This window comes from Schistocerca serialis, chromosome 1 (assembly GCF_023864345.2).
Source record: "Schistocerca serialis cubense isolate TAMUIC-IGC-003099 chromosome 1, iqSchSeri2.2, whole genome shotgun sequence".
NCBI lineage: Eukaryota > Metazoa > Arthropoda > Insecta > Orthoptera > Acrididae > Schistocerca > Schistocerca serialis.
Genome location: NC_064638.1, coordinates 562,059,386 through 562,073,087, shown reverse-complemented (window position 1 = coordinate 562,073,087; position 13,702 = coordinate 562,059,386). Strand labels below are relative to the sequence as shown.

Below are 13,702 nucleotides of genomic sequence, written 5' to 3'. Positions count from 1 at the left end.
TCCCATGTGATTCCGTTTTCAGCAACTTTAATTGTAATTGTAGCTACTCAGGAATAAACAGCACACTGCAGCCACAGTGCAGTTTTGTCAAACACCTTTCACCAAGGATTGAACACATTATCAGATGTTTATAGTCTATTATTAGATGAAATTGCATGCTGTACTGAAAGATATGAAACTTCTTGATTTCTCAGTCACTCACTATAGTAGGATCTCTTTTTTCACCCAAGAGTAATTTAACTGAGGTGCTGATAGTCTTTAGACACAAAAATTATAGGCTGACCAGTGCCATTTGCATTTTCATGGGAAAAAAACTGAACTTACATTTTATAGTGGTGCTCCCTCCGCTGTTTAATACAAGATCTTTGCCAGGCAAAAATTTTGCAAGGCAGGGCAGAGATCTGACACACTTCTTTAATTGTGTTAACTCCTTCTCACATGCCTCTGAATGTATAAATCTGACACCATTCATATGTAACTGGGCCAAATGATATGAAATTCAAGCCACCTTAGGCAGAAACTGAGCATATAATTTATTTTATACTTGAATGACTGCAGTTCCTTGAGGGTCTTTTGGATTGTAATGCGCTTTTTGCAACTGCATGTTCTGCCATGTTTTCTAAATTTTCTGTACTCAATGTTTACACACGTCAGACGGAATGTCTAACACTAAGATGTGCTGTTTTTCCACATACACAGGCAATTGTAAATATGCATGCACTAGGTATACTTCTGAAAAGAACTGATCTCTGGCTAAATTTGTTAACAGTTATTCCAAACTAAGAATAGCATATATGAGGTGGAATCCAAAATTTTTGGGACAGGTGCTGCCCTCTGGAAAGTAGGAGTAGTAGATCTTTGCACCGATAGGTGGCGACAGCTGCATATCTTATCAGTCAGTGTGCAGAGTGGCTTTCAGCTGGGAGGACGTGTTGCATGTCCACAGTGATTTCCATAATACTCTGTGTTTGTTGTGTGGCAATTTTATGATGGATCCGCGAACAGAACAGTGCGTGTGTATCAAATTCTGTGTGAAACTTGGGAAAAGTGCTACGGAGACCCTTGCAATGATTCAACAATGAGTGCATCAATTCCATCCTAAACCTGATGGACAAAAAACAGGAAACAATAGGAGTATTTATTGACTTGTCAAAAGCTTTTGACATGGTGGACCATAAAATTCCGCTATCAAAGCTTGAAAGATATGGTATTCGAGGTCTGTCCAACAAGGGGATCAGTTCCTTCCTGACTAATCGTAAGCAGGCAGTGTGCATCAAGCACTCAAATACTGAACTAAAAACTGTATCTAATCACTTATCTGACTATAAACAAATTAAATGTGGTGTACCCCAAGGATCAGTAATGGGACCCCTTCTGTTTCTTCTGTACATAAATGATCTAAGCTTAAATGTTGATGCGCACAAAACATTCATATTTGCAGATGACACCACGATTCTACTAAAAGGAGATGACAATGAACAGTTACAGCAGACAGTAAACGCGGTCACGAAACAACTCAGCAGCTGGGCACCGAGTAATCAGCTTGTAATAAACAGTAAGAAAACCATTGCTCTAAAATTCCACAATGTTCCTAACAAGGACATGTTTATCCCATCAGTCTCTATCAATGACGAACCAGTTGGTACCAATACTGAAACCAAATTCTTAGAACTTTGGCTGCAGAGTAACATCAGATGGAATAAGCATATTGAATATCTAAATGCAGAACTGAGCAAAACATGTTACCTTCTTTGTTCATTAAAATCATGCTGTAGTGAGAAAACAGTATTGAATGCATATCATGCGTACTTTGATTCTCGTCTTAGATATGGGGTCACCTTCTGGGGAAACTCTAAAACAGCTAATAGGACTTTTAAACTACAAAAAAGGGCAATTAGAATCTTGTTTGGGTGCAAGCCTAGAGACTCTTGTAAACCCCTGTTTAAGAAATATGGTATTCCTCCTCCATTACCTAAGAAATCTGGTATTCCTCCATTACCGTGTGTATACATCATGGAAACCCTTTTGTTCTTTAAATTAAATGTGATAGGTAAGGACTGGAGACTGCAAAAAAACTGTGATATTCATGATCACATTGACCTGGAATCATGAAATTTGGCAAGAAGCAAGGTTTAACAGTAAAAGTAAAAGGGAACAATCTGACTATTGTGAATTTGTAATTATAGCACATGAAAAAAAACTGTTATTTGTTATCCAATTGTTTGTCTGTCAATCCGTCTGTTATGACCATTTTGCTCAGGAACGGATATACAAATGAAGTTGAAATTTATGCCACATACTAAGGGCTACAGTTCCTTGGCTTGTAACAAATGTAAGCTTCTAAGTCAATTCAATCAAAAGATACTGCCATTTATATCAATACTTGGAAACTCATGAGAAAACATTCAACAGCCTAGACCACATAAAATATTTCTGTATTTAAGACAATTGGTTCTGACAGACTTTGCTGTCATCTTCAGGTCATAAAAATCTTTTTGTTGTAAAATGTGTTGGGCTCTACGCCAAGGTGTCAAGTGGATGTTTACATGAGATGGGCACATTCTAAAGAAAATGACAACAAAGTCTGCTGAAACCGGTTGTCTTAAATAAAGAAATATTTTATGCGATCTAGGCTGTAGAATATCTTTTAGCAAGTGAAACAGATCACACCTTCAGAAATCCCTCTGCAGGCACTTAAATGTGATTTGCAGAATATCCATGTAGATGTAGAATCTCAAAATGAGAAAGCTTCTGTCAAAATCTGTAGGGTACTTCCCAATGGCCTAGAATCTTGAAATTCGGCAATAAGGGAGGGTTTCACATACAAGTAAAAGAAAAAATACCATAAAGTGTTAACTTGTAATTATATCACACACACACACACACACAAAGTCATCAGTTATCTGACTTAAAACTTAAAATAAAAGGTCTCAAAAGTCTTGGAATTCCAAGAACTGATGTCTTGCCAGTATCGATATTGATAAAACTGTCAAAATTATTGACTCCCAGGATGATGAACTGTCCATATATATAATTAAGTTTGTACAGAACCCTCAGATCACGAATCTTAGCACCTGTCCAGTTGTTTTAACTAGGTGGTGCATTACAAATGGAGCAGAGCACGCACAACAGAAATGGTTGTCCCCTCACCTTAAGAGATGCATGAGTTACCAAACATGATATTCCTTGTGCAGCTTATATAAATCTATAAATGAGTTTTTTGAAATATTAGGTTCACTTATTAGGTATGAGAAACCCAAATAAGGAAAATGTATCAAGACTGAATATTTTAGAAGCTACCAATCAGCTCACTATTAAAAATTATACTTTTATAAGTACATTTGACATGCAACTTGTTCTGTCAGCTAGCCTCTCAGTGTATTTCCTTTTTGGCCTTAATTAACCACTTGCCACTCCATCCTGTCAAGTGGCAGTGAACCAATGTCGTCACGACAAGTTAAGATTCTCTGTCAAGCTGGAGCTTCAACTCAATGGTACTGGCCAAAAGTATGATAATTAACTGTCTTTTTGGAATTTCAGTTATTACTATGGACCCCAGCCCCCTGACAACACAGGGATCGCTCTACTGATGCCTGCGCCGTTAACTCCCCACGTATGCCAAGGAGTAGATGCCCATCGCCCTGGGGCATCGGGACTCCCGGCAATGGTCATCCTGCCAGGTGGCCTTTGCTGTGGCTGGGTGGCGCCCGTGGGGAGGGCCCTTGGTCGGAGTAGGTGGCATCAGGGCGGATGACCCGCAATGAAGCGTGGTACATCATCTCTCGCTGGCGGCCAGCCGTCAGCAGTCTCTAAGCGTTCCAAAGCTCACTTTAAGGCTAATGTGTATGACCCCAAATCGTTCCCCTCCCTGGCCACACCATGGGAGGAACGAAAGGCTGTGAATGAGAGCGAAAGATACTCGCCCCGGTATCTCGTCTGTACCAGAGCTGACGGGGACTCGTTTGTGTCTGTGAAGCCTCAGTTCTTTGTCGAACATCTAGAGGACAAGTTCGGGGAGGTGGAGGGCTTGTCCAAGATGCGGTCTGGATCGGTGTTGATAAAAACGGCATCCTCTACCCAGTCACGAGCCTTGCTGGCTTGTACGAAGTTGGGGGATGTGTCTGTTACTATCACCCCACATAACAGCTTAAATATGGTCCAGGGAATTATTTTTCACCGCGATCTCCTTTTACAGTCCGATGACGAGCTGCGCGCCAACTTGGAGCGCCGAGGTGTCCATTTCGTCCGACGCGTCCACCGGGGTCCGAGGGATCGTCAAGTTGCCACCGGTGCCTTCATCTTGGCCTTCGAGGGTGACACGTTACCTGAGAAGGTCAAGGTGATGGTGTACCGTTGTGATGTCAAGCCGTATACCCCTGCCCCGATGCGGTGCTTCAAGTGTTGGAAGTTCGGCCACATGTCTTCACGCTGTGCTTCTGACCTCGTCTGTCGCGATTGCGGTCGACTTTCCCATCCTGATCATCCCTGTGCGCCGCCTCCAATCTGTGTGAACTGTGGTGCGCACCATCCGCCTTGCTCGCCAGACTGTCCAATTCTGCAGAAGGAGCGGAAGATCATGGAAATCAAGACTCTCGACCGCCTGACGTACACTGAGGCGAAGCGGAAATATGATCGGCTTCATCCAGTGCGCATGACAGCTTCTTATGCCGCAACTGTCACTCCTTCTACAATTCCATCCACTCCAGTCAGCTCTCAGAGTCGAAGTCCCACACCTGCCCCCTTGATGGTGGGGGGCACTAAACCTCCTGTTGCTCCTGCTCCATCTACTTCAGGAGCAACACCCCCCAACCATCGGGGACATCAGTCCCCCCTTCCCAGCCGGAGAAGCGTAAGACTTCTTCGGCTACTCTCGTAAGGAAGGGGTCCCTTGGGGACCGCCCTTCGCACGTTCCGACCGGTTCCAAAGCCGACAGCCACAAGTGGCTCAAACAACCACCAGTCCCTGGTCGTCGGGACACACGGTCATCGTCTGTCCCTGAGACTGACCCAGTGACGCCCTCCCAGCCTGAACCACCCAAGGCGCAGTGCGAGAAGCAGAAGAAGAAGAAACTCCCCAAGGCTACCGACATTGCGGTGGCACCCATTCCACCGCTTCCTACAAGCTCTGCGTCTGAGGATGAGGTGGAGATTCTGGCGTCCACTGAGGACATGGATCTCGCCAGTCCCTCGGATGCAATAGATAGCTGTTGTCCAGGTGGTGACTCAGTAGCAGCAGGGGCCCTGGAGGCGTAATCTGCCTCCCCAATCCCTTCACGCCTTTCCCATCCATGGCTAATACCATCCTCCAGTGGAACTGCAGCGGTTTCTTCCACCATCTAGCTGAGTTCCGCCAACTTATCAGCCGTCATCCTTTCCTTTGCATTGCTCTGCAGGAAACTTGGTTTCCAGCAATGCGAACCCCCGCCCTCCGTGGCTATCGGGGTTATTTTAAGAACCGGGCAGCTTATGAAAGGGTGTCTGGTGGCGTCTGCATATATGTCCTTAACTCTCTTCACAGCGAGTTTGTACCTCTACAAACAGCTTTAGAGGCTGTCGCTGTTCGGATGTGGACGCCACAGGCTATTACCGTCTGCAGTATTTACATTCCACCTGATGGTGCTGTCGCGCAGCATGTCCTGGCTGCTCTGATAGCCCAACTGCCGCCACCTTTTTTGCTGCTGGGCGATTTCAATGCCCACAACCCTCTATGGGGTGGGACTGTCTCCGATGACCGCGGTCGGGCCGTGGAGCATGTGTTGGCTCAGCTCGACCTTAGCCTCTTGAACACCGGTGCTCACGCGCATTTCAGTGTGGCCCATGGCTCGTTCTCGGCCATCGATCTCTCTATTTGCAGCCCTGGACTTGTCCCATCCCTCCACTGGAGAGTGCATCCTGACCTGTGTGGTAGTGACCATTTTCCCGTCTATTTGTCACTGCCCCAGTGTCATTCTTCTGGGCGCTTGCCCCGCTGGGCTCTCCACAGGGCTGACTGGCCAGCTTTTACTTCCGCTGCAACCATTGAGTCTCCCCCACAGGGTGACATTGACGAGGTGGTGCGTGTTTTAACCACGTCCATCATTTCAGCGGCCGAGGCTGCCATCCCCCGTTCTTCTGGTCACCCTCGGAGGAGGGCTGTACCCTGGTGGTCGCCGGAGGTTGCTGAGGCTATTCGCGACCGTCGGCAGGCTCTCCAGCGTTATAGGCGGCACCCGTCTCTTGAGACCCTCATCACCTTTAAAAGGCTCCGTGCCTTCGCCCGTCGTCTTATTGCACGGCGTAAGCAGGAGTGCTGGGAGAGGTATGTCTCATCCTTGGGCTCCCATGTCTCCCCCTCGCTTGTGTGGTCCCGGATCCGGCGGATTTACGGATACCAGACCCCTATGGGTGTCCCTGGGCTCTCCTTGGACGGCGCTGTCTGCACGGACGCTGCCGCCATTGCTGAACGGCTTGCCGCGCACTTTGCTCAGAGCTCTGCGACTGCATCCTCTCTAAAGGAGCGAGCCGAGCGGATGCCGTTCTCATTCCACACGCGTCGTTCTGAAACATACAATGCTCCTTTCAGCGAGAGGGAATTCCTCGCTGCCCTCGCCGATTGCCCTGATACAGCACCAGGCCCAGACTGCATCCACGCGCAGATGCTGAAGCATCTCTCCAGGGACTGCCAGAGACACATTCTCGTGATATTTAATCGCATTTGGAGTGAAGGCGTGTTCCCGTCGCAATGGCGAGAGGGTGTTATTGTCCCCATCTTGAAACCCGGTGCGGACCCACTGGCGGTGGACAGCTATCGTCCCATTACCCTCACCAACGTTTTGTGCAAATTGCTCGAACGTATGGTGGGGCGGCGTTTGTGTTGGGTCCTTGAGTCGCGCAGTCTCCTCGCTCCATCCCAGGGTGGCTTCCGTCGGGGCCGGTCTGCCACGGACAATTTGGTGCGGCTGGAATCTGCAGTCCGTACGGCCTTTGCCCGACGTCAGCATCTCGTTGCTGTATTTTTCGATCTGCGGAAGGCGTATGACACCACATGGCGGCATCACATCCTCGCCACGTTGCATGAGTGGGGTCTTTGTGGTTGGCTCCCGGCTTTTCTTCAAACCTTTTTATTGCGCCGCTCTTTCCAGGTGCAAGTCGGTGCCACCTCTAGTTCATCTTATATACAGGAAAATGGGGTCCCGCAGGGCTCAGTGTTGAGTGTCTCCTTATTTCTATTGGCCATTAATGGTCTGGCTGCAGCAGTGGGGTCGTCGGTGTCTCCTTCTTTGTATGCCGACGACTTCTGCACCTCATTTAGCTCCACGACTACGGGAGTCGCTGACCGCAGGCTGCAAGTCGCCGTTCGCAAGGCAGCATCATGGGCTCTGACTCATGGTTTTCAGTTCTCTGCAGCCAAGACTCGAGTTATGCACTTCTCCAGGCGTCGGACGGTCCACCCTCATCCTGAACTTTACCTCGACGGCCACCTGCTTGAAGTGGTGGACACTTGCCGCTTCTTGGGACTCGTGTTTGATGCCCGGCTCACATGGGTTCCTCATGTTACTCAGCTGAAGCAAAAATGCTGGCGGCACCTCAACGCCCTCCGCTGCCTTAGCCACACATCTTGGGGTGCAGATCGCTGCACGCTGCTGCGATTGTACAGAGCCCTTGTGCAGTCCCGGCTTGATTATGGGTGCCTGGCCTATGGGTCTGCATCACCCTCAGTGTTGAAGTTGTTAGACCCCATATACCACTGTGGGGTTCGGCTTGCAACTGGTGCTTTTCGTACCAGCCCCGTAGATAGTCTACTGGTGGAGGCCGGGGTTCCCCCGCTGCGGATTTGCCGCAATCAACTGCTCGCCGACTATGCTGTCCACGTGCATTGCTCGCCAGACCATCCCAATCGTCGCCTGCTTTTCCCTGCCATGGTCCTCCATCTGCCCGAATGGCGACCTAGGTCTGGGCTTTCCGTAGCTGTCCGTGTCCAGTCCCTGCTGTCGGAACTGGGGTCATTCCCTCTTCTGCCTCCCTTCCGGGTCTGTGCACCTACGCCTCCCTGGTGTTTGTCCCGGCCGTCCGTCCGTCTGGATTTGGCACAGGGACCTAAGGACTCGGTCCCGCCTGTGGCCCTCCGTCGCCGTTTTCTTGCGCTCCTCAAATCATTTCCGGGCTGTGAGCCTGTCTACACTGATGGTTCCCTGGTTGATGGTCGCACTGCCTACGCTTTTGCTCACGCTGCCCATGTTGAGCAACGCTCCTTGCCGGCTGGCTGCAGTGTTTTTACTGCAGAGCTGGTGGCCATCTTACGCGCTCTTGATCATATGCGTTTCTGCTCAGGTAGGTCCATCGTCATCTGCAGTGACTCCCTGAGCAGCCTTCAGGCCATCGACCGCTGCTATCCCTCTTCTCCTCTGGTGTCCTCTATTCAGGAGTCTGTTTCCGCCATTGCCCGTTCTGGACGTTCGGTGGTCTTGGTTTGGACGCCAGGTCATGTTGGCATCCCGGGGAACGAACGTGTTGACAGGCTGGCCAAAGGGGCGCTCGACGCCCCAGCTTTGGAGATCGGCCTCACGGCTCCCGATCAGCAGCTGGTGTTGCGCCGTAAGGTGCTTGGGATGTGGTCTGCTGAGTGGCGAGGCTTGACAATGCCTAATAAACTGCGGGCTGTCAAGGAGACGACCGATGTGTGGCGCTCCTCCCTGCGGTCTTCTCGCAGGGACTCTGTTATCCTGTGTCGGCTCCGCATCGGCCATACATACCTGACGCACGGCCATCTTTTGTGTCAGGAGGATCCCCCCCTGTGTCGGTGTGGGTCCCGGCTGACGGTCGCCCACATTTTATTGGAGTGTCCCCGACTGCGCACCCTTCGGCAGTCTTTTAATTTCCCGGGCACCTTGCCTTTGATTTTATGCGACGATGCCTCCATGGCTGACAATGTTTTACATTTTATCCGTGCTAGTCCTTTTTATGGATCCATTTAGGGGGGTCCTGCACTTTTCCGTTTCTGTGTCTTTTGTCCTCGCGTCTCTCCATATTTGTTGCTGTTTTGGTGTCTCATCGGATGGTTGACTCTTTCCCTTTTTTGTTGTCATGGTCAGTCAACCAGTCTCCGGCCATCTTCTTTTCTTCTATTTCTTTCTGTCTGGTGTTCGTCTGTACTCTTCTTTTCTGTAGTGTTCGTTGCCTAATTTGTGTTCTTTAGCACCTTGGGGGGTGGGGCAGTCTCCTTCCCCTTGGGGTTTTATCTGCTCTGCGACTTTGTCTCGCTTGTTTTTGGAATGGGGGACTGATGACCTTAGCTGTTTAGTCCCCCTTAAACATCCCAACAACCACCACCATCTATACTGTGAAGCAATGCAGTATTTCACAGTGAAGTCATGTGCTGCCCATTATTCACACTATACCAGATATTCTTTGTTCTGGCAGGCATAACATATGGCGCTTAATGAGGGCAACAATACTTACTATGTCTGTTACAGCAAGTGCAGCAAGATTTATGAGACTTACAACTATGGGCATTATTTGCAAAAATGCTGTGTTGAAGTGGTCTTTCTCTGCTTTCACATATGCTATCAGAGCCAATGTTACATTACATATTCATTTTCTGGAGCTTTTAAAGGTATTACAGAAGTACGTCTGCTAGCTACTTTTCTATTCACTTTACTCTGCCATATCACTTTACTGTAATGCAACAGTGAGTTGGAGGAAAATGATGACAAAATACTGTCAACCAATGAATGCTGATCACAACACTGATTAGCAAAAATGTTTGCTACCTTCACTTTGTCATCAGATGCTTTCTGTGTTTACAATGTTACTTCAAATGCTTGAACAATTTCCAGTACTTCACTAACTGCAAGCTCTGACATTATGAAAGCCTTAACTCTGGTTTCATTGCATTCTTATTAAAGAAGTTGCAGATTTGCGATCCACATTACATACGATAAATCCCTTTCTTTGTAATAATGATGAAACTCAAGCCTACATGTCACTACAATCAAGCTCTCTAGATCTTTCTAATGGTATATTCATACTTGTAAATAATGGCATTGTTGCACTGTAACATAAGAAATTTGTTTATTATTTGGTAAGAGTGCGCACCTGGAAAAGCAGTTTTGCTGCGTCCAAGAAGTGGTTTGCCTTGCGATAGAGTTCTACAGCTTCGAGTAGTTTATTCTTAGCCAGCAAATGGCTAGCGTATTTGGAAAGTAAATCATTTATTTCTGGGAGTTTATACTGTTTGGCTAATTCAACTGCTTGGTCCCACTGATTTAAACCAACACATGCATCAACTGCTGGTTTTATTTGACCATACTGCAACAAACAAAAACAACATTTGATGAGTAGGTAAACAACTACCATATAATATTTTGAATGAACTAATAGTAAATTTTGCTACCTTAGTGTATGCCATGACAGCTTGTGCACACATCCCTACTGATGCAAACATTTCACCAATAACAGGCAGGAGTGAATGTTTGTCAGGGAGATTTGCAACACACGATTCTAGAGCAGCGTAATCTTCTAGCATGTAATAACAGTGGACCAAACGTTCTTGATTGCGACCTTTTTCATAGTATTCCCTGGCACCTTCCCTTCAAATTGTATCACACCAATCATTAAAATAAATAAAAAAGTAATACAACAATCTGAAACAGCAAATGTATATTATCATTTTGTTTAGTGTGTAATAACATACCAATTCTGTCTATCTGCAAAGTAGTTGCCAATTGAGTTCCATGCCTGTTCCATCTGAACATCCGAGCCACCAGCACCCATTTTCATTAGCTGCACTACTCTGAACCAGTCACCAAGTTTCTCACGAAGGGATATCGCTAGATCTCTAAAATAAATTATACAAAATTACTTTACAGACAGAAATATATTGTTACATGTACCAGCAGGAAATTCTAAAAATTCTAAATATGTGTACAGTTAAATATTATAGCATTAATACAGAATTTATTTATAAAAAAATTCTATACGGCTGTAACTTACGGATCTACACGAGAATAATCAAATCATTGCAGATTATACATATACTCTCATGTATTTATGTTAAAAGACTGATTCTATCCCAACATAGAATCTCTTGACACTATCATTTACTTCATGCATCGACTAAGACATCCTACATTGAAATGATTAAGAGCCTATCCTAATCTACCTCGCAAACATAACTAACTTTGTTGTAAAATTGCTGTTCCTTATTTATGTGTGAATGTAATTTATATTGAGTGTGTTTACACAAATTTATATGGCAACAATGTGACTTCCTTATACCATTTCAGGAGAAGGATTCCACACTGGCAAAAATATTATATTGTAACCCTCTGCTGAGTCGGTAGATAAAGATCAGGAATGGCAACCACTTATCTATAGCTGATTGATCACAGTAGATAAACATGTATCAGCACAGAGGTTTAACTAGTTTCACATACACACACTGAGGCACCCTTCTGCACACGTTAGTGATCACATGCCACATGTCCACGACCTCCACCTCCCCCCATCCTCCCATGTAACGTGCGAGTGTGTGCCCGCGTCCCGCCCTCCACACACACACACCACGAAAGAGAGAGAGAGAGAGAGAGAGAGGGAGAGAGAGAGAGAGAGTAGCCACTCATGGCCTTCGATTAATCGTGTGCATGTATACGGTTTCCTCATTTGTGGTGATATTTGCAATCTGTCCAAGAGATTACCTTCCCTATAAATATTCATTAATAATCAGGGTGCTGTTTCCTCTTTGTTTGTATATTATCATTTGTGACTTTCTTTTCGCCTAGTCTCTCACCTGCCAACCTCCACAAAGATATTACTGTATCATATTTCCTTAAGTTTCCAACAGAAATTTAGATTCAGAAGTGTTCACCACTGCTCATTCCTTTAATACATAAAATATTCCAGATATCCATATAATTACATAATACATACTATATAAACAAACAAATTTATCAATTAGTCAGGAACATAAGTTGGTACAAAGGAAAAACAGATAAAACCATTACTTGTTTTGGTGACTATTTAAAAGCTGTAGGCATTGTTACATAGCTTTTAGCACAAACATGTATTGCTTTAAGTTTTCTACAAATTTCAAACTGCTAGCACATGGATTTTTTTTTTTTTAGAACAGATAAAAAAAGTGTTTTTAATGAGTGAGAACTATTCAAAGATTATAATACCTACGATCCACTTCAAGATAATACTTCTCAGCATCATTAAAATTCTGGAAATATGCTGCAACTTCAGCTTTCTTTAACGTATCATTTTGTATATTCTGCAGTCTTTTAACAAACTGAATTCCAGGATAATCACTGCATCGAACAAATGCAGCTTCTGCGGTGGACAAGTCGAGCTGCTGGACAGCAGCCTCTGCTAGAAGACGCCTGAAAGTAAAATCATATTTCAGTGTAGTATACAAATAACAGTAATAATAAAAACCATAAAATAAATAAAAAGACATCTGCTTCCTACTACATACACCCTCCTCACTATAAAACAAGCACAGATGAGTGATGTAAATGGTATATATGCAATTATGCAATGTTTCCTTTGTCACAAGAGAAATGGAAAGTGCATGAATGAAGAGAGAGGGGGAGAGGGAGAGAAAGAGAGAGAGGGGGGGGGGGGGGGGGGGGAGGGGGGGCTAGCTCTCTTACACCTTATACAAGTCTTCGCTTGTAAATTTGAGAAAGAGCATTCACTATAATCAGTTGAAACACTGCAGAACTCCCAAAGCCCTACTACTCTCTCACTTATTTCCCACACCCCAATTTGTCTAGCAGTTCTGCTTTTCTTTCCTTCCCCTTCCATATCATTTAGTATCTTAACACTAACAGATTTTCACCCTCACCCATAGATTTGATCACTCATTTGTCTTGCATTTTCTCTTTAATTCACAGTCATTGGCTTGTGATGTGTCGTGTAAATCCACAAAACAGGAGTTGGCACTGACATCTTTTCAGTTGTTAAAACCAATTCAACTGTGGCACGGATGTGGCTTTCATCAAAAGTCATTTGATGTATTCTTTTGTTCTCTCTTTGTTTTGCATCACTAAATATCTACTAAGTCTCAATTCAGTGTATCTGGATCTGTCTTCAGATATTTCAGTATTCATGGAACATTTGAAATATTAATATTCTGCACTGAAGTTAATCAAATACTAGGTTTCTTCTTCCTCCAGATCACTCTCGTCTGTAATATATCATATAAATATACACATGTGTCTCTCACAGCATTCACCTTTGAAAAATAAAGTGATGTTCATAAAGTGGTCCACAATATGCTAATGTTTTCCAGAAAGAGAAATGCAATGGTCTTTCCAGAAGTAACATCTTTAGCTGCGCAAGATACTGAATAAAATTTTCATTTTATCCCAATACATGTACATGCTGCAACTTAGTAATGGCAGCCTCAAACAGAATAATGGTAGCTTCTATGCAAACTATCTCTTGTTAGTTCGTCTAAAAGTCAGTGTTTGTTCTCCTGTAAAACTTTTCTGAGTAATCACTAACTATTCAATTCAATAGTTCCACAATATTATGTGATCAATGCTTCCAGAGATACTTTTTAATTTATTTATTCATCCATAGATAGTCTCACAATGATACATGATTTGTCAACATAATGCAATCAAACACACACATGAATAGAATATACAGATATGTGTTTTTATGGCTGTACAGCTTTATGTGTGAGGAGGTAGGTGGCCTTCAGTCCGTTGGTGGA

General features: G+C 45.0%; 1 protein-coding gene across 2 annotated transcripts in view; it reads right to left on the bottom strand.

The window, feature by feature from the left end:
* Nucleotides 1-13,702, bottom strand: part of LOC126475648 (WD repeat-containing protein 35) — a 203,080-nt gene that overhangs the window by 47,467 nt on the left and 141,911 nt on the right. For both annotated transcript variants that reach the window (XM_050103483.1, XM_050103484.1), the window contains 4 exons: nucleotides 12,156-12,359; nucleotides 10,673-10,816; nucleotides 10,373-10,568; nucleotides 10,075-10,287 (listed from right to left, as the gene is read on the bottom strand). In XM_050103483.1, coding sequence (XP_049959440.1) covers nucleotides 10,075-10,287; nucleotides 10,373-10,568; nucleotides 10,673-10,816; nucleotides 12,156-12,359 — 757 coding nt within the window. The remainder of the gene's footprint in view (nucleotides 1-10,074; nucleotides 10,288-10,372; nucleotides 10,569-10,672; nucleotides 10,817-12,155; nucleotides 12,360-13,702) is intronic.